The 27,900-nt window shown below is 46.5% G+C and overlaps 1 protein-coding gene across 1 annotated transcript; it reads right to left on the bottom strand.

Annotated features, from left to right (window-relative positions):
* Positions 1-31: 31 nt before the first annotated feature.
* LOC120978482 (mitogen-activated protein kinase 12-like) lies at positions 32-27,900 on the bottom strand. The gene is made up of 12 exons (XM_040406635.1): positions 27,745-27,900; positions 24,331-24,460; positions 22,405-22,463; positions 21,602-21,713; positions 11,174-11,203; positions 8,201-8,248; positions 7,324-7,438; positions 7,131-7,202; positions 5,974-6,053; positions 5,324-5,402; positions 2,613-2,786; positions 32-386 (listed from the first exon to the last, which is right to left on the bottom strand). The coding sequence occupies exons 1-12, from the start codon at positions 27,861-27,863 to the stop codon at positions 325-327; spliced, it is 1,080 nt and encodes a 359-aa protein (XP_040262569.1). The 5' UTR covers positions 27,864-27,900; the 3' UTR covers positions 32-324.

Below are 27,900 nucleotides of genomic sequence, written 5' to 3'. Positions count from 1 at the left end.
GAAAAAAAAAAGAATATTTATTAGTATCTGATATTAGTATAAAAATACATTAAAAGGGTTTGAGCTGCAATCGCTGGCGCAGCCTGTGGGGGCGCTGCATCCAGAATCCTATTAGTCACTGAACATTTATACACATTTCTAAGGTTAAATGGGATCCACACTATCCACAGAGACGTCTCTAGAACAAGTCTTTCTATAACCGGCCCTGGGAATGACGGGAACTGGGCCTCAGTCGCTTCTTTGGCTGATGAATGGAGCGCTCCTTCCTTTTATACCCCGGAGCTCGGGAATCTCCTTAAGGCCCCAGGAGGTGGAGGAGCAGGGTCATGTCGCCTGCTCGCTTGGTTTTTTGGGCTCAAATGTCATGATTTCCATGTGACTTAAACCTGTGGAAACGTAAGAGGAAAAAATTATTTTTCAGATGTCCTTGAATGTCACTGAATGCAATCATCCATACGGAAAACTTCCCAAAGCTGAGCCTTTACCGCTGTTGTATCCAGTCAAGACCATTCTCTGTAAGGCCTCATGCACACGACCGTTGTTCGGGTCCGCATCCGAGCCGCATTTTTTGTGGCTCGGGTGCGGACCCATTCAATTCAATGGGGCCGCAAAAGATGCGGACAGCACTCCGTGTGCTGTCCGCATCCGTTGCTCCGTTCCGTGGCCCCGCAAAAAAAAAAATAGAACATGTCCTATTCTTGTCCGTTTTGCGGACAAGAATAGGCATTTCTACAATGGGCCGCCCGTTCCGTTCCGCAAATTGCGGAAGGCGCATGGCGGCTTCCATTTATTGCAGATCCGCGGTTTGCAACGGTCGTGTGCCTGAGGCCTAAGTGTAATACATCCACAGCACAAATCTCTCTCCTGTCCTCAGTGTTTGCTACAGTGTGTCAGCGAGAAATCCAGACTCTTAAAGGGATGGTCCACCTTTAGGGTGTTTTGACCAGACCCCTCCTTCCCACATAACCAAATCTAATCCCTACTGCTGGGTTCCAGCCTCTTCGGTCCAATACTGCCATGTTCTGGTCCCGCTCGTCAACATCCGTTTTGACGGGGTGGGGGGGGGCCACAAGTGCCAGTCTTTGGCTGGAGCGGTGATCACGTGATGCATGGGGTGGGGGAGCAAGTCACTGCCGCAGACAGTCACACGTGAACCCTGTCAAACGGGATGTTGATGAGTGGGACGAAAGCACGGTAGCGGGGGATGGAAGGAGCCGGAACCCAGTGGCAGGGAGCAGGTAAGTAGGCTTCCCTCCACAGGTCTGGCGATATTGGGGGTCTGACTGAAAGTCCTCCTCAGGTGGACATCCCCTTAAACTTTATAAAGATAAAGCTTTTTATAGTTGACTTTGAGGGTAAAAGATCACTGAAATTAGGCTGCGAATAAGTCTCAGTGATCAGCTGTGATCTGCACAGAGATCTGGCTACAAGTGTTCAATTTCCCAACAGTGCCATCACAGGGGAAATTAAGTATTACATGGCTGTCCTCATAATGCATGGACAGGCCAGGTCCTCCAGAAAGAGAGATGTTCTTTGTTGCTGCCCACTCACTACTTTAAGTAATTCATGGGGGATTTGTATAAGGACATCCGCTCCCCTCCCTCCCATCCCATTAATTCAGAATTGCCTAAATTGCTGTCTGCCTGCCGCCACCACTAGGAGGAGCTCCTAAAGGGGTTCTCCGGGAATTAAGAAAAGGAAAATACTTAAAGTAATATTTATTATAAATATATTCTGAAATACCTTTCATTCGTTATAATGGCTCGTTTTGTCTGGGGAGCAATTATCAGGAGAAACTAAATTGCCGCTGTCCCATTAGTTCACACAAATCCTGTCCTGATCACACATGAGAACAAGTTACTTCACAACACTGAGGTAAAGAGCTGCCTCATCCTCCTCCTCTCTGCTCTGCTTGTCAGGGATTATGATCCTAAATACAGATGATAAGAACTTTAGCTGAATCTCTGGTGAATTTAGTTCATGAGGAGACATGAAGTACAGAGAGGACGGACATGACAGACTGTGGTAATGGAGACTGCAGACAAGCGCTGCTGCTCATTAGCCATAGCCCCAACCTCCGCTCATGTCTCCTCATGATCTCCATTCCCACAGAGATTCACCTGTATTCAGGATCATGATTCCTGACAAGCAGAGAGGAGGATGAGGCAGCACTATGGCTCATTGTGGTGAAGTAACTTGTCGTCATGTGTGATTAGGACGGCTTTTGTGTGTACTGATAGGACGGCGGCCATTTTATTTCTCCTAATGATTGCTCCCTAGACAAAACAAACCATTGTAGGTAATCAAAGATATTTGTGAATATATTTATTATAAAATAATATTTAAGTATTTTAATTTTTTTAATTCCTGGAGAACCCCTTTAAAGAGGATTGCTAGGACTTAGATATTGATGACCTATCCTTATGTTTGGGGGTGACAGGAGTCAAACCTATCAGTTTTCTTAAGGGGCCGCAGCACTTAGATAAGAATGCTTCACTGACAGCAAGCAGAAGTTTTGTAAATGCTAATGAATTAAAACACATATATTAGAGAGTTGCATGTCCTGAAAATCTGAAACCCAAATGTGAATGCGCTCTTATATGAACATTTACTTTTCCATTCAGGAATGGCAAGGTCCAGACTTTCAAAAGAGTCATCATATTTTTCGGCGGGCGGGTCGGGATCGGAGTCCTTGTATTCCTCTAGGTAAGGATGTGCCAGGCATTCTGCTGCAGATAATCTCCTCTCCGGGTCCAAGTCCAACATCTTGTCCAGAAGATCAATCTCTGGGGAGACATGGAGGACGCAAGTCAATCTAGAAGTCATTACAACTCACTTTAAGGCCTCTTTCACACGGGCGTTGCGGGAAAAGGTGCGGGTGCTTTGCGGGAACATGTGCGATTATTCCACGCGAGTGCAAAACATTATAATGCGTTTTGCACTCGCGTGAGAAAAATCGCGCATGTTTGGTGCCCAAACTCGAACTTCTTCACAGAAGTTCGGGCTTGGGATCGATGTTCTGTAGATTGTATTATTTTCCCTTATAACATGGTTATAAGGGAAAATAATAGCATTCTGAATACAGAATGCATAGTACAATAGCGCTGGAGGGGTTAAAAAAATTAAAAATAATTTTACTCCCCTTAATCCACTTGATCGCGCAGCCGGCATCTCTTCTGACTTCTTTCTTTGCTGTGTGCAGGAACAGGACCTGTGGTGACGTCACTCCGGTCATCACATGGTCCATCACATGATCCATCACCATGGTAAAAGATCATGTGATGACCAAAGTGACGTCATCAAAGGTCCTATTCCTGTGCACAGCAAAGAAAGAAGACAGAAGAGATGCCGGCTACGCGATTAAGTGGATTAAGGGGAGTAAAATTATTTTTTAATTTTTTTTAACCCCTCCAGCGCTATTGTACTATCCAGTCTGTATTCAGAATGCTATTATTTTCCCTTATAACCATGTTATAAGAAAAATAATAAAGATCAGGTCCCCATCCCGATCGTCTCCTAGCAACCATGCGTGAAAATCGCACCGCATCCGCACTTGCTTGCGGATGCTTGCGATTTTCACGCAGCCCCATTCACTTCTAAGGGGCCTGCGTTGCGTGAAAAACGCACAAAATAGAGCATGCTGTGATTTTCACGCAACGCACAAGTGATGCGTGAAAATCACCGCTCATGTGCACAGCCCCATAGAAATTAATGGGTCGGGATTCAGTGCGGGTGCAATGCGTTCACCTCACACATCGCATCCGCGCGGAATACTCGCCCGTGTGAAAGGGGCCTAAGGAACACATCACGAAAAACTGATACACTATATTATGCCTCCAGCATGACAGAGGGAACCAAAGCGCTCCAGTCAGTCAAGCTCCGCCCCCCCTCTTGACCTACACAAGGCATAACACAAAGTATAATTTTTTTGCCTGGAGTTTTCCTTTAAATCTATACTATTTACATGAAAAATTCCTAATCCTTCTTATTTAAAGGGATACTCACAGTTGACAGCTGTGCAGCATTACAATGCAAAGACTACTATAGCCCTTTAAAGGCTATGTACACCTTCGGAGGCAATTTTTTTGTGTGATTGCATTTGACTAATTTTTGGATAAGGCTACATGCACACGACAGTTGTTTTTCTCTGCGTCCGTTCTGTTTTTTTTGGGCTGATCGGATGGTTACCCATGCATTTCTATGGAGTTGTTAAAATTGTGGTGTAGTCAACCACTTCTTTTCTGCAGCCGCTGTCCGTGTTTCCCGTCCGCAAAAAAGTATTGCATGTCCTATTCTTGTCCGCAATAAACGTTTTGCGGACCCATTGAAGTTAATGGGTCCGCAAAAAATGCGGATGACCAACGGAAGCCATCCGTATGTCATCCGCATCCGTTTTTTTTTTTGCGGATGGTTGCTGGGAAACCTGTATATAAATGTATCCTGGGTGGGGATATTTAAATTTCAAGAATTACAGCGGTCAAACAGAACGGATGTGGATGTAAAAAAAACAGGAACACGGATCCGCTATTTGCGTGTGCATGTAGCCTAAAAATCACTTTTTCAATTCTTTATTAAAAATATTGAGCTGTTCTGTCACAAAGGGTTAACTGTTTTTCTAGCTGTGTGACTGGTACTTTAACTTTGTGCTTATTTAAGCCACATTCTTATCAGTAAGATAAGAACTGAGCTATAATGAGTGTTTACAATGTCCGAGAGCAGAGAAAAGGGGTCCGTCAGCTCCTTGTCTGACAGAAAAGATAGAAAATCCAAATGGTGCTACTAGAGCAGCGGGTCAGCAACCTTTGTCACTCCAGCTGTTGTGAAACTACAATACCCAGCATGCTCCATTCATTTCTATGTGAGTTCTGAGAAGAGCAGAGAAATAATGCATGCTGGGAGTTGTAGTTTCACAACAGCTGGAGTTCCGGAGGTTGCTTACCCATGTACCAGAGCAGGCATGCTCAACCTGCGGCCCTCCAGCTGTTGTAAAACTACAACTCCCACAATGCCCTGCTGTAGGCTGATAACTGTAGGCTGTTCGGGAATGCTGGGAGTTGTAGTTTTGCAACAGCTGGAGGGCCGCGGGTTGAGCATGCCTGTACTAGAGCATGTCAGCTCAGTACAGAAAAAAAAGATGCCATATTTGTTAATAAATTAAAAAAAAAAAATTTAGCTCAAAATGAGTACAATGCAATTATTTAAAAAATTGCCCCCAGAGGTGTCCATAGCCCTTTAAGCACCTAGCCTGAAATGGTCGACAACAGAGAACAATAGTTTGCATTCAACAGCAAAGCAAATAGATATGAGACAGAGTTTAACGCACCTAACGCGCTCATTGTTGGGAAGAGCTCTTTAAAATTCTTTTTCTGTTTCTCTGGGAGCATTTTTAGGTAGTCTTGAGCCTGTGGATGGAATCAATTTAGTACATTTTGTCGCTATTGATACCTTCATTGATAGATATTGGTTCATCCTATATCCTATGTAGGTGGACTCATTATAGGGGGTGGCAAACTGGGCAGTTGACCTGAACCCCTATAGCAGGCATGCTCAACCTGCGGCCCTCCAGCTGTTGTAAAACTACAACTCCCACAATACCCTGCTATAGGCTGCTCGGGCATGCTGGGAGTTGTAGTTTTGCAACAGCTTGAGGGCCGCAGGTTGAGCATGCCTGGCCTATAGCCTAGGGGCGGCCTAAAAGGACCCACAGGAGCAATCTAGAACATGTGAACTTTCACTGCCCTGGGCCACCAGGAGCTTTAACATAAACCTCTTCACTGCCCTAGACCACCAAGGACTTTACTATTAAACCCTTTACCATTTAGGCATTGTATGGTGGTATTATTTGGACTCCAAATTGCAGTTTTATTTGAAGGGCAGTATTGTGTGGTAAATGTAGGGCAGTGATTTTATGGGCATTATGTAGTGGTGTTATTTGGAGAGAGTATGGCGGTATTATTAAGCCCGTGCACTTACGTGTTTACTTTCCATCTTGTTGATCAGAGAAAGTTTGGGACTTCCTATTACTTCGATGATTTTGTTCAGCTCGTCAAAATCTGTTGTAAGAATTAAGGTTTTCTGCAGTCCTAGTGCTGTGCGCAGCAGTGTGACCTAATGCAACATTGCGCTTGCACATAAAGAATTTCGCCAACCAATTTTCAACTAAAGTCATTTCTGTGGTCTATTAGCTATTAAAGGGGTTGTCGGAGATGATGAAAAATCTCGGAAAAGCCCACCAATTGGCTACGGCTAGTGTCACATCTGCGGCACAGCTCTCCGGCAGGCTGTTCCTGCAAAGAAGGCCTGGGATCGGCCGGACAATAAACGTTGCGTGCAGCATTTTTTGTCCGTCTGAATTCCGACATATTTGCTGGGTAGTGGCCAGATGTCCGCCGGATCAATGGGGACAGGGGGACAGGGGGACAGGCGGCACTATCCAGCAATGCCAGATCTGGAAAACTTTAGCAGGCTGTTCTCTGCCGGAACAGCGTGCTGGAAAGCTGTGCCGCAGATGTGAAACTAGCCTAAAATACTAAACTATTTCATACTCGCCTCTTTCTCTAGCGCCATTTTCTGTGCCGCTGGTGTGGTCCTCCTGACTCTGCATGTTTGCAAACTGCAGTGGAGAGTTGCCAGTATACAGCATGTGACTACTGCAGCCAAACACTGTCCTCAACGGTCTGCCGCTGAGGACAGTAATTGGCTGCAGCGGTCACGTGCTGCACACCTGCATGTCACTGATTGACTGCTGCGGTCCCGTGCTGCACACCTGCATGTCACTGATTGACTGCTGCGGTCACGTGCTGCACACCTGCATGTCATTGATTGACTGCTGCGGTCATGTGCCGCACACCTGCATGTCACTGATTGACTGCTGTGGTCACGTGCTGCACACCTGCATGTCACTAATTGACTGCTGCGGTCACACGCCGCACACCTGCATGTCACTGTGCACGTCAATGAATGGCTGCAGCAGTCACGTGCCGCACATTTGCATGTCACTGTGCACATCACCGGCTGGCTGCAGCAGTCACCGGCATAGCATGTCAGTATTCTAGATACAGCTCCACCAATGGATATGATAAATATATTACATATTATATACAATTCTTCATATAATTCACAAAGGATACAATCTCCTCCAGGGAACAGGACACGTCCAGTGATCATTTCCGCCAAGATGCATCCAATAGACCAAATATCCACTGTAAGGAGAAAGAGAGGAAATGCACCACGGCTGTAATACCGGCACATATCTGCGTCCATATCACAGCTGCCTCGATGTCCCGATCTCCCATGGTTCTACTGGAAAATGACTGTAATCACCTGTTTGGTTGTAATGCATCCAGTTGAGGATAATTTCTGGTGCCCTGTACCAGCGAGTGACCACGTATCCGGTCATCTCAGGTTCTACCTGCCGGGCCAGTCCGAAATCTAAAATCTGAAGTCATTATAAAGAAGAAAACACCTCTGAGAATGTCATTCAGGGATGGGATAACTGTCCAGGATAGCAGGATATTAAGAAGGGGAATGGGAACAGTCACTTGTCAATTTAGTAATATGGTTCCAGGAGGAATAACAGAGGGACGGCAAAGGGCATAATTTGTACCTAGGGCATTGGCTGACCTGTTCCATGTGCGCTTGGCAGCTGAAGTAATCTGTATTGTTCCCATGTTCATATGTGCCCGCATTGCTGAGAAAAATGATGGTCTAATATATGCAAATGAGCCTCTAAGAGCAACGGGGGCGTTGTCATTACACCTAGAGGCTCTGCTCTCTCTGCAACTGATGCCCCCTCTACACTTTGATTGACAGGACCAGACAGTGAAAATGTCATCAATCCTGGCCCTGTCAATCAAAATACAGAGGGTGGAAGTTGCAGAGAGAGCAGAGTTTCTAGGTGTAATGGTAACGCCCCCGTTGCTCCTCGAGGCTCATTTGCATATATTAAAACATCATTTTTCTCAGCAATGCCGGCACATATGGACATGGGACCAACACAGATGTCTTCAGCTGCCAAGCGCACATGTAACAGGTCAACCAGTGTCATAGGGACAAAACTGCTGACAGATGCCCTTTAAGGAAGGATGCTCAGGAATCCACTAAGCAGACACGTGAGGAGAGCAGACCGGTCCCTTGTAAATGTCATTATATATTGTGTACGCCACAGTACAGATCGGAATAGTCGGCGGAGTGGGTTTACCTTGACCTCGTAATTTTCGCTCACTCCGAGATTGCTTGGCTTCAGATCCTGGAATAGAACAAAGTCTTTCAGTAACGTAAAGGGCGGAGAAATAGATCAGTTTTGAATAGACATGGAATCTGCAGCCCTCCCTGTATGTTAAATGTAGGTGACGCCTGGGTACAGCGTCATTAGACACCGCACCGGCGCACAAATGTGCATTGGGGGGGGGGGGGCCTAAAAAAAGGTGTGGGGGAGAAGTCTGTTAAAAGGGGGTGGAGCAATGGCCAGAAAAGTTCAGAGTGCCGCGACCCTCTCTCTGCCAGTAGTTGGCAAGTATGGGGGTCATTGCACGCCCACCTCTCCACGGCCCTGTTGTCGGGGTCGGAGCAGAGGTGGGATCCGCATATTTATGGCAAATGTCGATGGGACAACCCCTTTAATTCAGAAACACACACAATATGGAGATTTATGAAACTGTCCAAAAGAAAAGCGTTGTTGCCCATAGCAACTAATCACAGCGCAGCTTTCATTTCTTACAGTGCTCTTGAAAAGTGAAAGCTGTGCTGTGATTGGTTGCTATGGGCAACGGAGGGCGTTATCCCATACACGTCAGCAAACATGGCTCTCAGATGAGAGCTTTAGATTGGGGCATCTGTAAGATATGGTGATGAAACAGTGGCCTGTGGGTGAATATTGCAGATCGTGACAATTCTGGAGATTTATCAAAACTAGTGCAAAAGGAAACTGGCTTAGTTGCCCATAGCAACCAATCAGATTCCACCTTTCATTTTTCAAAGGAGCTACCCCCTTGCCACATGAGAAGTCACCGGAACATAAAAGGTGGAGCCCCGGTTACGAATTTTGCATTGGAGCTCAAAGGCTATGGACACCTTTGGGGGAATTTGTATTATTGCATTGTACTCATTTTGAGGTAAAAATCATTTTTTCAATTGGTGTTTAATAAAAATGTTGAGCCTCTTTCTCTGTACAACCTTGAGATTCTCTAGTAGCAGGCTCTGAATTTTTACTCTGTTCCTTCAGGCAGCTCAGCTGACGGCTCCTTATCTCGGATCTCTGACCTTATAAAGACTCATTATAGCTCAACCTTAATCTTAGGCCTCCTGCACACGACCGTTGTGTTCATCCGTGGCCGTTGTGCCGTTTTCCGTTTTTTGTCGCGGACCCATTGACTTTCAATGGGTCCGTGGAAAAATCGGAAAATGCACCGTTTTGCAGCCGCATCCGTGATCCGTGTTTCCTGGCCGTGAAAAAAATATGACCTGTCCTATTTTTTTCACGGCCAACGGTTCACGTACCTATTCAAGTCAATGGGTCCGTGAAAGAACAGGGATGCACACAAGATTGGCATCCGTGTCCGTGATCCGTGGCCGTAGGTTAGTTTTTATACAGACGGATCCGAAGATCCGTCTGCATAAAAGCTTTTTCATAACTGAGTTTTCACTTAGTGAAACTCAGATCCGACAGTATATTCTAACACAGAGGCGTTCCCATGGTGATGGGGACGCTTCAGGTTAGAATATACTAAAAGAACTGTGTACATGACTGCCCCCTGCTGCCTGGCAGGTGCTGCCAGGCAGCAGGGGGCAGCCCCCCCCCCCTGTAGTTAACACATTGGTGGCCAGTGCGGCCGCCCCCCCCCCCCCTCCCTCCCCTGTAGTTAACTCATTGGTGGCCAGTGGGCCCCCCCCCTTGTAGTTAACACATTGGTGGCCAGTGCAGTAGCGTCCTGGTTGCCATGGTTACCGATCGGAGCCCCAGCGATTAAACTGGGACTCCGATCGGTACACTCCGCTGCCACCAATGATAGGGGGGAGATTTTAATTAGGAGGGGGAGGGAGGGGAGAAGGCCCACTGGCCACCAACGAGTTAACTACAGGGGAGGGAGGGGGGGCCCACTGGCCACCAACGAGTTAACTACAGAGGAGGGGGGCCGGCCGCACTGGCCACCAATGAGTTAACTACAGGGGAGGGAGGGGGGCCCACTGGCCACCAATGAGTTAACTACAGGGGAGGGAGGGGGGGGGGCGGCCGCACTGGCCACCAATGTGTTAACTACAGGGGGGGGCCCACTGGCCACCAATGAGTTAACTACAGGGGAGGGAGGGGGGGGGCCGGCCGCACTGGCCACCAATGTGTTAACTACAGGGGGGGGCCTACTGGCCACCAATGAGTTAACTACAGGGGAGGGAGGGGGGGGCCGGCCGCACTGGCCACCAATGTGTTAACTACAGGGGGGGGCCTACTGGCCACCAATGAGTTAACTACAGGGGAGGGAGGGGGGGGCCGGCTGCACTGGCCACCAATGTGTTAACTACAGGGGGGGGGGGCTGCCCCCTGCTGCCTGGCAGCACCTGCCAGGCAGCAGGGGGCAGTCATGTACACAGTTCTTTTAGTATATTCTAACCTGAAGCGTCCCCATCACCATGGGAACGCCTCTGGATTGGAGAAAACTCTGATCCTATGGTATATTAACTACTGACTTTACATTGAAAGTCAATGGGGGACGGATCCGTTTGAAATTGCACCATATTGTGTCAACGTCAAACGGATCCGTCCCCATTGACTTGCATTGTAATTCAGGACGGATCCGTTTGGCTCAGCACGGCCAGGCGGACACCAAAATGACTTTTTTTTCATGTCCGTGGATCCTCCAAAAATCAAGGAAGACCCACGGACGAAAAAACGGTCACGGATCACGGACCTACGGGCCCCGTTTTTGCGGACCGCAAAAAAATACGGTTGTGTGCAGGAGGCCTTAGTGATAAGAATGTGGCCTAAATAAGTGTTTATGACCTTTTAGTAATCTGAAAGCACCAGTCACACAGCTAGATAAACAGTTAACCCTTTGCGACAGAATGGCTGAATATTTTGAAAAAAGTATTTTTAGCCCAAAATGAGTAAAATGCAATCATCTGGGCGTTACTGGCGATGTAAAGTATCCGCCAGGTATTGACATAAATGTGCACTTACCCTGTGAACGATGCCAGCAGAATGAATGTACTGCGAAGGAAAAGGAACAGTGTTAATGGTGGTCCTGTATCCTCTGCTCCATCAACATACAATACATGAGTTGTCTAGGGTGAGATACAGCGCCGCCCTTGTCCATGGGCTGTGTCTGGTATTGCAGTAGTCACATGAATGAGGATGAGCTGCGTTACCAGACAAGACCCAAAAGCAGACAGAGGATTTCTGGAAAAAAAACTGAAACGTTTTCTAATTGTAGAAAACCCCTTAAATTTGATTCTAGCCCACCCTCCCAGAATGTCCGGCAGCCTTCCAAAGTGAAGGTAGATATCTGCACTATTTTGGAGGGCACTGTGGTTGCCAATGTTGGGGCACTGCCGCACTCTTAGGAAAATATTACTCATCTACTTATAAACAATGGGGGAGATTCATCAAAACTGGTGTGAAGTAGAACTGGCTTAGTTGCCCATAGCAACCAATCAGATTCCACCTTTCATTTTCCAAAGGAGCTGTCCAAAATGAAAGTGGACTCTGATTGGTTGCTATGGGCAACTAAGCCAGTTCTATTTTACACCAATTTGATCTATCTCCCCCAATGCCTACATATTTTTAAAATGTTATATCTATTGTTGCAGTGTCCCCGTAACTTGGCGCGATGCCGGTCAAGTAGGACGCACCAACAATCATCAGCCACGGCACACCAGACTTGAAAAAGGAGCACTGTTTGCTCCGAAACGCGTTGTCTACCTTGAATAAAGAAAAGTTTATATCCAATACTTACCTGGTCGTCCAGTTGCGCCGTTAGTGTCTCTACCGAGGGTGCGGACCCTCTCACGGGCTCCATCCCTTTCCTATTGTATTGTTTACCTCACAAGGGCTGGCAACCCCTTCAAGTGAGGACCAGACGACACCGGCAGCACCGACCTCCCACTATCACCGACGTACAATAGTGTTGTGCCTGTGATAGCACAACCACACAAGGTGAGCCTAAACGACCTTCTCCATCACGTACATACTATGCTATGAGCGCCTTTCCCCCTCTTCTTGCCCTTCTCTGCTATATACCGTAGATATAGTAGAATTGATAGACTGTAGACTTGTATTTGTGCAATAAATTCCTTTATTGTTCAGTACGCAGTTTATAGTTCTTTTGGTCGCCACCGTAATAATCCATCGCACGTAGTTCACAGTAAGGTATAGCAACAGGTAGTTAGTATTTATAGTATAAATAGGCGGAGTCATCAATAGACGATTCACGCCCATATAGGAATATTAATTATAAATATTAACCCAAAATAGTAATAATTTATATCACCTCCTCTATGCTCCTATAACAGTGCTAGCCATAGTACCCCCATAACAGTAACTAGATAATGTTCAGATAATAATGCCAGACACAATACTCACATAATAGCGCCAGCCATAGTGCCCCCATAGCAGTCCCAGACACAATACTCACATAATAGCGCCAGCCATAGTGCCCCCATAGCAGTCCCAGACACAATACTCACATAATAGCGCCAGCCATAGTGCCCCCATAGCAGTCCCAGACACAATACTCACATAATAGCGCCAGCCATAGTGCCCCCATAGCAGTCCCAGACACAATACTCACATAATAGCGCCAGCCATAGTGCCCACATAGCAGGCCCAGACACAATACTCACATAATAGCGCCAGCCATAGTGCCCCCATAGCAGTCCCAGACACAATACTCACATAATAGCGCCAGCCATAGTGCCCCCATAGCAGTCCCAGACACAATACTCACATAATAGCGCCAGCCATAGTGCCCCCATAGCAGTCCCAGACACAATACTCACATAATAGCGCCAGCCATAGTGCCCCCATAGCAGTCCCAGACACAATACTCACATAATAGCGCCAGCCATAGTGCCCACATAGCAGGCCCAGACACAATACTCACATAATAGCGCCAGCCATAGTGCCCCCATAGCAGTCCCAGACACAATACTCACATAATAGCGCCAGCCATAGTGCCCCCATAGCAGTCCCAGACACAATACTCACATAATAGCGCCAGCCATAGTGCCTCCATAGCAGTCCCAGACACAATACTCACATAATAGCGCCAGCCATAGTGCCCCCATAGCAGTCCCAGACACAATACTCACATAATAGCGCCAGCCATAGTGCCCCCATAGCAGTCCCAGACACAATACTCACATAATAGCGCCAGCCATAGTGCCTCCATAGCAGTCCCAGACACAATACTCACATAATAGCGCCAGCCATAGTGCCCCCATAGCAGTCCCAGACACAATACTCACATAATAGCGCCAGCCATAGTGCCCCCATACCAGACCCAGACACAATACTCACATAATAACGCCAGCCATAGTGCCCCCATACCAGTCCCAGACACAATACTCACATAATACGCAGCCATAGTGCCCCCATACCAGTCCCAGACACATACTCACATAATAACGCCAGCCATAGTGCCCCCATACCAGTCCCAGACACAATACTCACATAATAGTGCCAGCCATAGTGCCCCATAGCAGTCCCAGACACAATACTCACATAATAGCGCCAGCCATAGTGCCCATAGCAGTCCCAGACACAATACTCACATAATAGCGCCAGCCATAGTGCCCCCCATAGCAGTCCAGACACAATACTCACATAATAGCGCCAGCCATAGTGCCCCCATAGCAGTCCCAGACACAATACTCACATAATAGCGCCAGCCATAGTGCCCCCATAGCAGTCCCAGACACAATACTACATAATAGCGCCAGCCATAGTGCCCCATAGCAGTCCCAGACACAATACTCACATAATAGCGCCAGCCATAGTGCCCCCATAGCAGGCCCAGACACAATACTCACATAATAGCGCCAGCCATAGTGCCCCCATAGCAGTCCCAGACACAATACTCACATAATAGCGCCAGCCATAGTGCCCCCATACCAGTCCCAGACACAATACTCACATAATAGCGCCAGCCATAGTGCCCCCATAGCAGTGACTACATAATGTTCACATATTAGTGCCTCCATAACAGTGAATGAAGGATATATTATCTCTTATCCATGTCAGACTGTACATTCCAGCGTTCCCATGGGATAACACCCACTTATTACATGGGAGGTATCTGTAAACATGTCCGAGCAGGACTGATATGTCTTCACCGTTTACTCCCTCGGAATAATAAATCTCTGCAAGGAATGTGCTTCCTACAGTAGAAATATGTGCAGGAAGCCACCATCAATCTGCTTCTTTTAGTGGTAAACACAGAACAGAGCCCCCCCCCACCCCCATACACTATGAGGGTCCATTCACACGTCCGCAAAACGGGTCCGCATCCGTTCCGCAATTTTGCGGAACAGGTGTGGACCCATTCATTTTTATTGGGGCCGGAATGTGCTGTCCGCATCCGCATTTGCGGATCCGCACTTCCGTTCTGCAAAAAATAGAACATTACGGACAAGAAAAGGCATTTTCTATGAGAGTGCTGGCGATGTGCGGTCCGAAAAACACATACGGACGTGTGAATCGACCCTAAGGCTACATGCACACAACCGTATGTGTTTTGCTGTCCGCAAAAAAAAAACGGATGACATCCGTATGCCATGCGTTTTTTTTTTTTTGCAGATCCATTGTAACAATGCCTAAAATGGACAAGAATAGGACATGTTCTATTTTTTTTGCGGGGGTACGGAACGGACATACTGATGCAAAAAAAAAACGGAACGGACACGGAAACAAACAACATTCGTGTGCATGTAGCCTAAGGCCGAGTTCACCTGAACGTGTGTGATCCGTGGCCGTATTGCGGGCCGCAATACACGGCCACAGTTCGGTGTGCATTCCGCATCACGGATGCGGACCCATTCACTTTAAATGGGTCTGCAAATCCGGAATTGCGGAACGGCCGCACGGAACGGGACCCCTCGGAAGCACTACGGAGTGCTTCCGTGGGGTTGCGTCCCCGTACTTGTCCTATCTTTTTGCGGATCGGGCAGATCGCGGACCCATTCCAGTGAATGGGTCCGCGATCCGATGCGGCTGGCCTACGGCCGGCGATCGTGCATTGCGGCCCGCAATTTGGGGGCCGCAGCACAGGCACGTGTGAACTCGGCCTAAGGCAGAGTTTTGCAACCCAAATGGGCCGGTTTGTTTGACCCCTTAATGACCAGTCTGTTTTGGGCCTCACTGACCAGGCGTTTTTCTTCATGTTTTCATCATCGCCTTCCAAGAGCTATAACTTATTTATTTTTCCGTCTATGTAGCTGTATGAGGTTTTTGGTTTATTCGTTGGACAAGCTGTAGTTTTTAATGGTGCTATCTTGGGGTGCACATAACTTTCTCTTGTGGGAGATGGGGTAAAAAACAGCAATACTGCCACTGAGATTTTTTACGTTATAAATTTTGCGGCATTTATTTTTCAGCATAAATAACATGATATCTTTATTCTCTGGGTCAGTATGATGACAGCGATATCAAATAAATATAGTTTTTATTTTTTTACACTTTACTACTTTTGTGCAATAAAACCCTTTTTTTAAAAAAAAAAAAAAAGAAACATTTTTGCATAGCTGCATCCCAATACTAGTAACTGTTTTATTTTTCTTTCTGTGCATTTGTGTGAGGGCTTGAGCTTGATTTTTGTAGGTCAACTTGTAGTTTTCATTGGTATCATTTTGGGGGTAAATAACACTTTTTGTTATTACGTTTTTTATGTGGCGACTAGGCAAAAATGAGCAGTTCTGGCATTTTTTTAAAATATTTTTTAATTACAGGGAGAACCAACATCAGCAACCTCTACAAAGATGTACTGGTGAGTATGGGATAGTCATCTTGTAGGTCAAACAGTGTGCTCTTTAGAATAATTCAATTTGGTTAATGGTCTAGGTCTTATTTTTATCTGACGTAAGAACCTTTTCCAAAATTCTTGGTCCTTTTGAGGTTATATGTGGTAGAATTAATACAGATTTTTATCTTTAGGAGTTTTTCTACCTTCTAAATGTATGGCCTATTGATAGAAGTGCCATCAATTTCTACGAGCACCTCTCCACTGTCTAGGTTCTTCTAATAGGTGCCGGTCTCAGAAGTATGAGCAACACATGATGGGAAAACTGTCTTAAAGGGCAGCTGTCAGCCATTAGGCCAGGCATGCTGCCTGGTAAGGTGGAATGTGCTGATTAAAACGATACCTGTCTTGTGAAAATCGGTTCTGGTGTTCCCGAGAAAAAAGCCTTGTATTCTTTCTGCAAATGAGGGCTTCACTGCCCCTAAGGGGTGTGGCCAGCACTGGAAAGATGCAGGGAGAGTCTAGACCCCGCCCCTTAGTGCAATGAAGCTCTCACTTGCATAAAGAATGAAAGGCTTTTTGCTCGGTAACGCCACAACCGATTTCCACAAGATGGGTATCATTTTAATCAGCAGGATCAACTCTACCAGGCAGTATGCCTATAATAATAGGGCTCATCTTGTTGATCGCAAAAAAAAAAAACACACTGGTAATCAGATTTAGGACAAGTGATGGATTATAGACTCCCTGTGTGACCCCTGCGGCAGCAGCATCCCTCTCAGGTCCTCCGGTGGCAGTCACTTTCTTTTATTATTATATAGTGATTGATTTTTGCCCGTCTTGCTGTTGAGATATGTTAATAAATCTGCTCTACGGGAACAAATCGATGCAGGACAACCATAAGTCTTCTGTGGATCGGATTGTGTATCATAAAAAGGAGCGTGTCTGCAGAATGAGAGGAGCTTCGTGCCGAAAATGTGACTTGCTTCAATATCAGGGTCATTATTTAAGAAAAAAAACTTCTTCACGCCCTGGAGAGCATCGCAGCGCCATAGACTAAGTCCCCGTATTCTCACTGTCATTTATTTTTATTGTCTCATTTAAATCAGTATTGTCATCTGGACATTTATGGCATATTGATAAGATTTACTAGAAATGACCAACAGGTGTAGGTCCCGACTCTGGGGCGCGCTCCTATCTCAAGACTGGATCCCCAAAGTGAAAGGAGAGCATGCCCCCCCAATGCACAAATTTCTCCATTCACTGCTATGGAACTTCTGAAAATAGCAAAAAGAACGCCACTACAGAGCGCAGGCATGGCCCCCACTCCATTGTCTTCAGCTCTTGTCTATTTTTTCGAAAGTTCCATAGCAGTGAATGGAGAGAACGCTGCGCATGCATGGCTTTCTCCATTCACTGCTATGGGACTTCTGAAAACAGCTGAGCAAGCGCCACCTCTCTGTGCATGCGAGGCCCCCACTCCATTAACTGCAACTCTGAGAGGACGCTGCGCATGCACGGCTTTCTCCATTCACTGCTATTAGACTTCTGAAAATAGGTGAGCCCCCACTACATTAACTGCAGCACTCGTCTATTTTTGTAAGTCCCACAGCAGTGAATTGGAGAGGATGCTGCGCATGCGCTGCTTTCTCCATTCACTGCTATAGGACTTATGAAAATAACTGAGTGAGCGCCACTTCGGTATACTTGTGTGGCCCCCACTCCATTCACTGCAGCACTCTTCTATTTTTGTAAGTCCCATAGCAGAGACTGCTGTGCATGCGCGGCTTTCTCCATTCACTGCTATGGGATTTATGAAAATAGCCGAGCGAGCGCTACCACTCCGTACAAGCGTGGCCCCCACTCCATTAACTGCAGCACTCGTCTATTTTCATAAGTCCCATAGCAGTGAACGGAGAGAATGCTGCGCATGCGCTGCTTTCTCCATTCACTGGTATGGGACTTATGAAAATAGGTGAGCCCCAACTCCATTAACTGCAGCACTCCTCTATTTCTGTAAGTCCCACAGCAGTGAATAGAGAGGATGCTGCGCATGCGCTGCTTTCTCCATTCACTGCTATGGGACTTATGAAAATAGCTGAGTGAGCACCACTTCTGTACACTTGTGTGGCCCCCACTCCATTCACTGCAGCACTCTTCCATTTATGTAAGTCCCATAGCAGAGACTGCTGCGCATGCACGGTTTTCTCCATTCACTGCTATGGGACTTCTGAAGATAGCCGAGCGAGCGCTACCGCTCCGTACAAGCGTGGCCCCCACTCCATTAACTGCAGCACTCGTCTATTTTCCATAAGTCCCATAGCAGTGAATGGAGAGGACGCTGCGCATGCGTGGTCCTTACTCTGTTCACCACAACGTTTGGCTAATTTCAGAAGTCAGCAGTGAAAGGAGAAAGCTGCGCATGCGCCGCATGCCCTCCATTTACGACGGGGCTCTGTTTGTAAGATAGGAGCAGGTTGGGCATCTATCTGACATTTATGGCTAGCCCACCGATATTCCATAAATGAAACATGAGATGGAACTGCAGGTGATGATTTACTGATGGGCACTGTGGTCTGTATGGGGGGGGGCCGGGGCAGAGGGATGTACACTGGCACTGCCAGCTGCCTGGCATAGAGCACCGCCTGATCGAATGACAACTGCAAAGAAGCTTTTCAGCAGCTGAACAGATGGGGATGTAATAAACCTGGACATTCAATACCTCGCTGCCGAGCGCTCATTCATGTTCGCCTCAATAGACAAAGGAGATAAGCGGCATCCAGACATAACAGACGCCACTTATCGCCTAAGGACTAAAACATGCAGGTTAAAATCCAACCTGTCCAAGCGTTCTTTCTGCCGAGGGTCCGATGCTGTCGTAGAAGACAAAGGCAAAGGAGATAAGTGTCATCCGGACATAACAGACGCCGCTTATCTCCTAAGGACTAAAACATGCAGGTTAAAATCCAACCTGTCCAAGCGTTCTTTCTGCCGAGGGTCCGACGATGTCGTAGAAGACAAAGGCAAAGGAGATAAGTGTCATCCGGACATAACAGACGCCGCTTATCTCCTAAGGACTAAAACATGCAGGTTAAAATCCAACCTGTCCAAGCGTTCTTTCTGCCGAGGGTCCGACGATGTCGTAGAAGACAAAGGCAAAGGAGATAAGTGTCATCCGGACATAACAGACGCCGCTTATCTCCTAAGGAACAAATTGTGCAGATTAAAAATCCAAACTGCCCAAGCCTTCTTTCCACCAAGGGGTCGATGCTGTCGTAGAAGTCAAAGGCAAAGACGATAAGGGGCATCCAGATATAGCAGATGCCGCTTATCTCCTAAGGAATACATTGTGCAGGTTAAAATCCAACCTGTCCAAGCCTGCTTACCGACAAGGTGTCGATGCTGTCGTAGAAGGCAAAGGCAATGGAGATAAGCGGCATCCAGACATGATAGATGCCGCTTTTCTCCTGAAGAATAAATTGTGCTGGTTGAAATCCAAGCCTGCTTTCTGTCAAGGGACCAATGCTGTAGTAGAAGGCAAAGGAGATAAGCGGCAACCGGACATAATAGATGCCGCTTATCTCCTAAGGAATAAATCGTCTTGTTTCTACCAAGGGGCCGACGCTGTAGTAGAAGACAAAGGTATGAAGAAGAGAAACAAAGACACCGCTACTGAACAGTGACCAGCTATAGGCTCACAGAGCGCCCCCTTAAAGGCTTTGTCCAGGATTAGAAAAACAGCGCCACCTCCGTTCACAGGATGTGTATGATATTGCAGCTTGACCTAATTCGCTTCAATAGACGTGAGCTGCAGTACCGGAGACAATCCAGGGACAGGTGTGGCGCCATGTTTTACCAATCCTGGATGACCGCTTTAACCCTTTATATTTCGGAGGTTTCGAAGGTTTTAGTCTTCCATTTTCAGAGCCTTGCATCATACTTGGGCTGGGTACAGCGGTTATCTGAGACGCGTTATCTCCGAATTACCACGTAAATATAGTCAATGCGTCTGCGCCGAGTTTATTTTCTCCCGGCGAGACTCCTGTGACTCATTTCTGGAGAGTGTCAGGACGCGTCCGTAGACCGAGCGTTAACTATTTATTTATCTAGAGCCGCTGATAAGATGTCAGTGCAGACAAGGGCCGATTCTTGCCGGGAAGTCACATGGCATCGATCCTCGTCACGCCCCTTGTCCCCGTGTCCTCCATTCTCCCCTGACAATATCTGGGTTGTTCTTTTCCCACAAGAAACCCCGGCTGTAACGCCCCCTTAAGAACAGCTGTAGAATTAAAGCAAGTGCGCTTTCGACGTGCCCGATAATGAGAAACGCCAAACGCACGTCCGCTATCGAATTATGGGACAAAGAAAAATAAACTATAAAAATTCCACATAATTGGGCGTCCGTTCGGAGATGTGAGAGGGGGGAGGGGGGGGGGTCCTTGGAATCTGTCCCATTTAAAGGGACGGTCAGTCTAAAGTATTGTACATGTTGGCCTCTGCAAGAGCTGCTGATGGTATTGAAGTGCGGTTTGGGGTTCTATGGGATCTTTACCAAGTCGAGGAGGGAAGGGATATACAGAAACGTGACTCAAGTTATATAAATTACATCAAAGGGGGTGCATGAGCATGACTACTGAGTGAAGGGGGTGCAGGAATGGACTTTAAACAGGGGTCGTTGGAATGATCAAGTAAAAAGCGCAATTTAGGTGACCATACACACTAGACAGCAGAGAGTTTGGCTGTCCCTCCTATACACATGCATGCTCGGCTCAGCTAAGGATGCATATGGTCTTAATAGGGATGGGAAATAAGCTGATGCCAGACACTTCTTATCACCTGTAAGAACAAAGGATAGGGCATGTTGAAAGCCAACTGCCTGATCCTTCTTTCCCCAAACCTCCGTCATTGGGGGAGAGTCAGGAACCCCCTTTATATACACATAATTCATTAGATGGTCAGTCAGTTTAGCTGACATTCATCTAAGGCCTCATGCACACAACCGTATGTATTTTTGCGGTCCTCAAACCACAGATCCGCAAAAAGACGAATACTGCATCCCGCAATTTCCGCTGGTCCCATTGTAAAAATGCCTATTCTTGACATGGTCTATTTTTTTTTTTTTTACAGGACGGAAATGCGGACATACGGATTTTTTGAGGCCCTGTTGAAATGAACGGGTCCACATCCAATCCGCAAAAAATGTGGATCGGATGCAGACAAATAATACAATGGTTTGTATGAGGCCTAGTGTGCATGGCCACCTTTAGTGTTGGTTGGTCTCCGTTGCAGAAGGTTTCTGCTGCAGCAAGCTGCCTCCCAGATATGGACCAAGCCCCCTAAGCCATCACTTCTTTCCCCTAATATAACCTGACGCTGCGGAGGGGCAGGGAGACATCTCTTCCGTGCCCCCGGTGTAGCATTCAACTGTATACTGAATATACAGTTCTATATAGAGAGATGAGCTTCCATGGTCCTTAGATGGCGCTGCCTGAGGCAATGGCCTCACCTCGCCTCATTGGCGACGTGCCCCTAGCTGTAGTACTAGGTGAGGATGGAAAAAGAAAATTAGTAGAAGGCCGCTCCTAATTTGAAAAGGACAGGATCATGGAAGAGGAAGATCTGGAGCAGCTATACGTCAGCTTGTAACTACTCACCTGGAGGCCTTGAAGGATCTGATAGAGAATGTAGACAATCATGCTGTGGTTTAGTTTCTGCATCTTCATGACCCGTGCCAAGTCCAGAGGAATGAATGGCATAACTAGGTAACTAGGGAGAAACGAAAGAGGAACCCATATTTATACAAGATCTGAAGCCACCTCCCTGTAGTCTCTTCAGGATTTTCCAGATTATCCTCATGATCCTTGCTGCACCGTTGTGCTTGGTGCCTAATGGACTAGTTGCGACCAATAAGATTCCACCTCATCGATATCTGACTGGTGGGGTTCCGACTCCCAGCACGCCTGCCAATCGGCTATTGGAAGGTTCTGCGGCCTCTTCTTTGGCTTTTGAGGCCTTAGGGCCTTTCTGTGGCTCGGTCCCATTCATGTCAATGGGTCTGGGCTGCAATACCAAGCACAGGGACTATGCAATGTTCGGCGCTGTGCTTGGCGATGGGTCATCCATTTTTGAGTCTCGGACAGCCCCTCTACATTCTGTCAGCCTGCAGCTACCACTAGAAGAAGATATTAATGCAGACTGTGTTATTATTGAGTTCAATCTGTAACCAGTATGCAGTTAGCTCCTCAGCTCCCTCTAGTGGTGGCTGCAGGCGGACAGAATTTTATCATTTCATTCCATGGATATGCAGGGAATTTGGAGCAGAAACAAAAAAAGAGCTTATGAAATGACTCCATACGGAAATGTGGATTTAGCAATAACAACCCCAATATGACTGCAATGTGTAATAAAGCGGTCACTGTTTATTATAACGCAGATTATGGTTAACTTGTGCACTTACAAAGTCTGAAACGAATGCATCGACTCGTCAGGACTGAAGACATTGAGGAGGGATATCACCTATAAACAGAAAAAATATTCATAACTCCAGGGGATCTAGTAATAAAACCGCCCAGTCCTAACCCATCTACAACCAGTTCTTAAAGGGACAGTCAACCTGAAGCCTTTCTCATCTGCGTGTTTGACTTCTCACCCATTTCAGGCTGAGAAGAGGATAGCTGTTGTGAGGATTAACACTAAGTTGACTGTTTGCCAAATGGACTGTAGAACCAATAGAGTTGACACGCCTATATATGTGCAGGGCCTGAGGGGGTGGAGCATGACAAAAGGAAGTGTCATGCTCCACCCCCAGTGTATAGGTAGGTTCTTCTTATATAAGTTTTAATGATTTAATGAATATTCATTTAGACAGCTCTCCTACACTCCGCCGCGCTCTAATGGTAACGGAATGCATCCGTAATCACGTCGAGTGCAACCTCTCAGATATGGATTATGATGGAGGAGCGAGAACTGTTGCCGTTATCACCCGTCCTGAATGTAAGGAATGTATGGGAACGTAAGGAGAGCCTATTGCTTCCTGCCTTATCATAAGAGTAAGTAATTAGGTTCTTCAAGATGAAGACCAGTCTCCTTATCCTCACACGACCTCCTGGCCTGTTTGTGACCACAAGGGTTGTCTACTCCTTAAAGGGGTTATCCCTTGAACAATGTAAAAAAATAAAAATAAATCAAAACCAGACATCATATAGTACATGGCAAACTAGAAACAGGCCCTGCACCTCACATGGATCCAGAGATCTCCCTATTCTTTGCTCCAGTTGCTCTGCAAGATTTATTCAAAGCTGGCAGCTGGAGGGGCGTGTCCTTTCTCAGGAGGTGTGTCCTAGATGGTGGCAGTTGAAGGATGGAACTGAGCATGTGCGTCCACTTCAGCGTGATGGACAGCAGGTGGCGCTATACTGATTTCAGTGAATAACTCAGCGGCTGTACTTAGTTATTAATTACATGCAGTTACAAAAGTATTCAGACCCAGGTGCTGGTTTTGAAAAATGTAGAATATTTTTCGTGGGACAACCCCTTTAAAGGGAACATGTCACCAGGAAACTCACTCTTGCACCAGGCACAATGCCCTGTAGGGCTAGCTCAGCCAGATATAATGAAACCTTTAACTTAGCAATCTGTTGCTTCATGCTGGAGAAAATGTACTTTTAATCCATATGCAAATGAGCAGTAAAGTGCACCGAGGGCGGGCCCAAGCCACTGTGTGCACCCTTGCTCCTCCTGCTTTCTCTGCCAGCCCTCCTACCCCTTCTTAGCTGACAGGGCCAGATTCCTGCACAGTTATGTTATTATCAAGACCAGTGTGTTTCATACTCTGGTCTTACTCTATCCCCCTCTGGGGTCGGATGCTCCACAAGAGGTGCATCATGGGCCATCCGTGTGCCAGAACTGGAGTCTACATCAGCCAATATCTGAGCTAGGTTTCTGATATGTCTTAAACTAGTTTATTTGAAAAATGTTGATCCTAGCACACAGTCCCCAAAAAGTTTCAAATTTGGAGTAAGCGAGCATCACTTCCATGCTGATGGAAAGTGATAAAGTCCCACCATAAAACTCTGGCTGCCTGTAGTCACCACTAGTGGGAGCTCAGGAGTTTACAGCAAGTTGTATGCAGTAAACTCTTTAGCTCCCTCTGGTGGTTGTTGCAGACAGAATTAAATCTATGTCTATACAGGGGAATTGGAGTTTTGCTGATTCTATATGATCCTATTTAGACAGAGAAATGTGTTCTGCCTTTGCTCTTTCTGCTTCGATCCCTCCATGGGCTGCCATATAGATAATATATAGCACAGTTGACATTGAAAGGACATGTTGCTGGTCCCCTGTGCCCAGGCCAGCGTCCTGCTGATTTCTGCTCTGCACTTACATTCTCATGGTTCATGTGCTTCAGCAGGCGCAGCTCCCGGTAGGCTCTTTTGGCATGTATCAGGGACTGGAACGGACGGAGTAATTTTTTTATGGCTACACGTTCTCCGGTCACTGTATCCTTGGCCGAGCTGCAAGATGATAAATCAGTAAGTCAGTTTCTGGATATGAGATACTCTGCTGCTCTGCAGAGTATTACCTGATCTCTACCACCATCACTCTCTTTTCTATACAATTCAGGAACTTTTTTTTACTATTATGCATTTGATATTTATATTTTCTAAAATGTAAATAAATTCAGATGCCGCAGCAGTAAATTCAAACTGGAGGATCCCCACCTCCACTCATTGCACAGACAGCCCATTGATTTCAATAGGAACAGTGTAATGCTTCTTTTCCCCAGTGGTGGCGCTGTAGGGGAATTGAACACTTGCTATTAAAGATTTACAGCTGTTTACTGGAGATCCCAGTAGCAGGACATGCTGTCATCAGCTTACTATCAGTGGACCCTACTAACCAAAGGAGATTGTCTAAAGTGGACAATCCCTTTAAGGACTTTATATAACACTTAAAGGGGTTTCCAGGATTATTAGAAAGTGTCTGGTTTTTTTTTACCAGTCTTGTCCAGGGGATGTCTTTGCTAGTGCAACTCAACAGCATTCACTTGAATACTGCAATACCGGATGCAGCCTATGGACAAGAGAGGCGCTATTTCTCCCTACAAACCCTTTAATAATAGAGAGCCTACAGTGACTGCAGCCTTTGTGCCTCCTATACCTATATTCCATAAAACACTGCCACTCTTTTCCATGACATGAGGCAGCTGCAATACCAGGCACAGCCTATAGAAAAGAATGGCGCTGTTTCTCCCGACAACCCCTCTAATAATAAGAACCTGCAGTGACGGCAGCTTTTGCACCTCCTATAGTAAGGGTCAGCAACCTCCGACACTCCAGCTGTGGTGAAACTACATCTCCCAGCATGCACACTCGCTTGGCTGCTCTCTAAACTCCCACACAGGTGGAAAGAGCACGCTGGGAGTTGTAGCTGCACAGCAGCTGGAGTGCCGAAGGTTGCTGGTCCCTGTCCTATAGCAAGGGTCAGCAACCTTCGTCACTCCAGCTGCTGTGAAACTACAACTCCCAGCATGCACATATGCTCATCTGTTCTTGTAACTGCCCAAAAAAAAAGTGAAAGGAGGATTCTGGGAGTTGTAGTTTCAGAACAGCTGGAGGTTGCTGATCCCTGTCCTATAGCAGCGCTCCTAAAACACTGCCTTTTCCATGGGCTGTGCGCATTAAAGTGAAGGAGGCTGAGCTGCAATACCAGACACAACCTGTGGACAAGAGTGGCGCTGTTTCTGGAAAATGATTAATCTTTGTGATGAGCGAGAAAGAAGATTTTTTAGACCCATAGCCAGATCAATCTGATTTAGCACTAAGCAGCAAGTACACAGCGCCCCCTATTGGCAATTTATTTAGGAAATGTGGAATTTACCGTGAATAAAAAGTAATGTAATATTTTTGCTTGTGTGATGGAGGCTAATTAAGGACAGACGGTGCTGCGGGACCTTTCTGGCTCTGTTTAATGAGCTGTGCTGTAGACAGATATCCCTCCTCCACATTACATATGAGGGAGAGCAGCGACTGCACCCAATCGGCAGAATGTTATTGTCACGGTGCGGCGAGCAGCCATCACTGTTCAGCTCATTAACGGAGCTCATAATAATTCCCAACGTATTTATCTCCCTAAATGCCAGATTTGCCGGCTGCTTACCCCGGGTAATTAGGAAACAGGACTGAGGGAATGCCAATGTCTTCTCTTCTATTGTGGGGGGAGGGGTTAACGGATACACTGGGGTCGTGTGGGCACAGTCACTCACGGGGCATTACAACATGCTATGTGGGCATCATGCCATAGCGGTGTATTACATTGGTATCCGGGTATATGTATGGAGGGGTGTAGCTATAGCGGGCGCCAACTGCGAGCCCTGGTTTCCAAAGAGGGGGCAAATGCCCCTCTGCCACTATTGTATGAAATTTAGGGCCTATTCACACAACCGTATGAATGGGTCTGCATCCGTTCCGCAGAATGGGTGCAGTCCCCTTCATTTCAATGGGGACGCAAAGGATGGGGACAGAACACCCTGTTCCGGTCTGCAAATTGCGGAACGGCATCCATGTTTTGTGGACCTGCAATTTGCCGTGTCGTGTGAATGAGCCCTAAAAGGGAGTGAATCCCCGGGAAACTCCCAGGCACAGCAATCACAAATCCCTAGGAGGGCCAGCTCAGCTGAAGGTAATGACACCCTTCACGTAGGGTGCGGCCACACGGACAGGTTTCTGGCTGATGTTTTGGAAGCCAAAACCAGGAGTGAATTCCAAAAGTCGTATCCGTCTTTTACACTTCCTCCCCTTTTATAATCCATTCCTGATTTTGGCTTCCAAATCAGCAGCAGAAACCTGTCCATGTGGCCGAACCCTTAGAGATCAGTCGCTTCCTTCTAGAAAAACAGGACTTTATTTCATATGCAAATAAACAGTAAATTGCACCGAGGATGGGCCCAAACTGCTCGGTGCATCCTCCAGACTGATGGGACTACAAGTTCCAGCATGACTACAGCATGGCATATGGGCATTTCCATTAGAGATCCCCGTCCCAAAAGGGCTCATGGGTTATAGTCATAGGAACAATAGTTTTTCATGCCTCCCTCCATATTTCCAGATACTGCAGCATGTGTGATAATACTGAGCTATCTGGTTCATGAATGTAATGAAAGAGTTACAGTAAAGACTGATACGTGTGCATGCAGAGCAGTATAGGGATCTTAAAGTATATATGTATAGATATTAGATAGATATGATAGATAGATAATAGATAGATAGAATATAGATAATAGATAGATAGATAGATAGATAGATAGATAATAGATAGATAGAATATAGATAATAGATAGATAGATAGATAGATAGATAGATAGATAGATAGATGATAGTAGATAGATAGATAGATAGATAGATAGATAGATAGATAGATAGATAATGAGATAGATAATGAGATAGATAGATAGATAGATAGATAGATAGATAATAGATAGATAGATGTCCACAAATATGTTTGCTGTCTGTAATTTTTGGATAAATTGTCCCTATAAAATAATATTACAGGTTGGCAGCTCCTATTCCCAGTCAGTTTGCACAGCCTGAAACGCGTGATATGGATGATGTCACTTTGTCTCCATTCATTTCTATGTTGTGTGACACATGGCGACACAGTGTGGACTCTCGGTGGCACATTTGCCTTTTTCAGGCCTCGCTGTCTCTGGATTCATCATGTTCCAGTGCCAGAAGAGACATCTCAGGTTTCAGATAAGCTTAAGATAATCTGTACCAGGTAAATTGTTCGCAGAACTCACCAGACGGTTCCATACGCCCCAGCGCCAACCGCCCGCAGCTCCTTGTATCGCTCAGGAACCTCCCATTTGGTCTTATTAATCTCCTGGTGGTAGAAGCCTTTCCTGGGTGCAGCGTCCATGGTGTCTTGGGCTGAGTGAGTGGATGTATGAGATCTT

This window comes from Bufo bufo, chromosome 9, assembly GCF_905171765.1.
Source record: "Bufo bufo chromosome 9, aBufBuf1.1, whole genome shotgun sequence".
In the NCBI taxonomy this organism is placed as follows: Eukaryota; Metazoa; Chordata; class Amphibia; order Anura; family Bufonidae; genus Bufo; species Bufo bufo.
Note: the sequence above shows the minus strand (reverse complement) of the source record. Positions and strands in the feature narration are given on the sequence as shown.

Coding starts and splice junctions, on each gene's coding strand:
- LOC120978482 (XM_040406635.1), bottom strand. CDS start 27,863: ATGGACGCTGCACCCAGGAAAGGCTTCTACCACCAGGAGATTAATAAG. Junction 24,461..27,744: donor GGGGCGTATGGAACCGTCTG/GTGAGTTCTGCG, acceptor ATCATCTTGCAG/CTCGGCCAAGGATACAGTGA. Junction 6,054..7,130: donor CCTGTTCCCTGGAGGAGATT/GTATCCTTTGTG, acceptor TTCTTACAACAG/ATTTTGACGAGCTGAACAAA.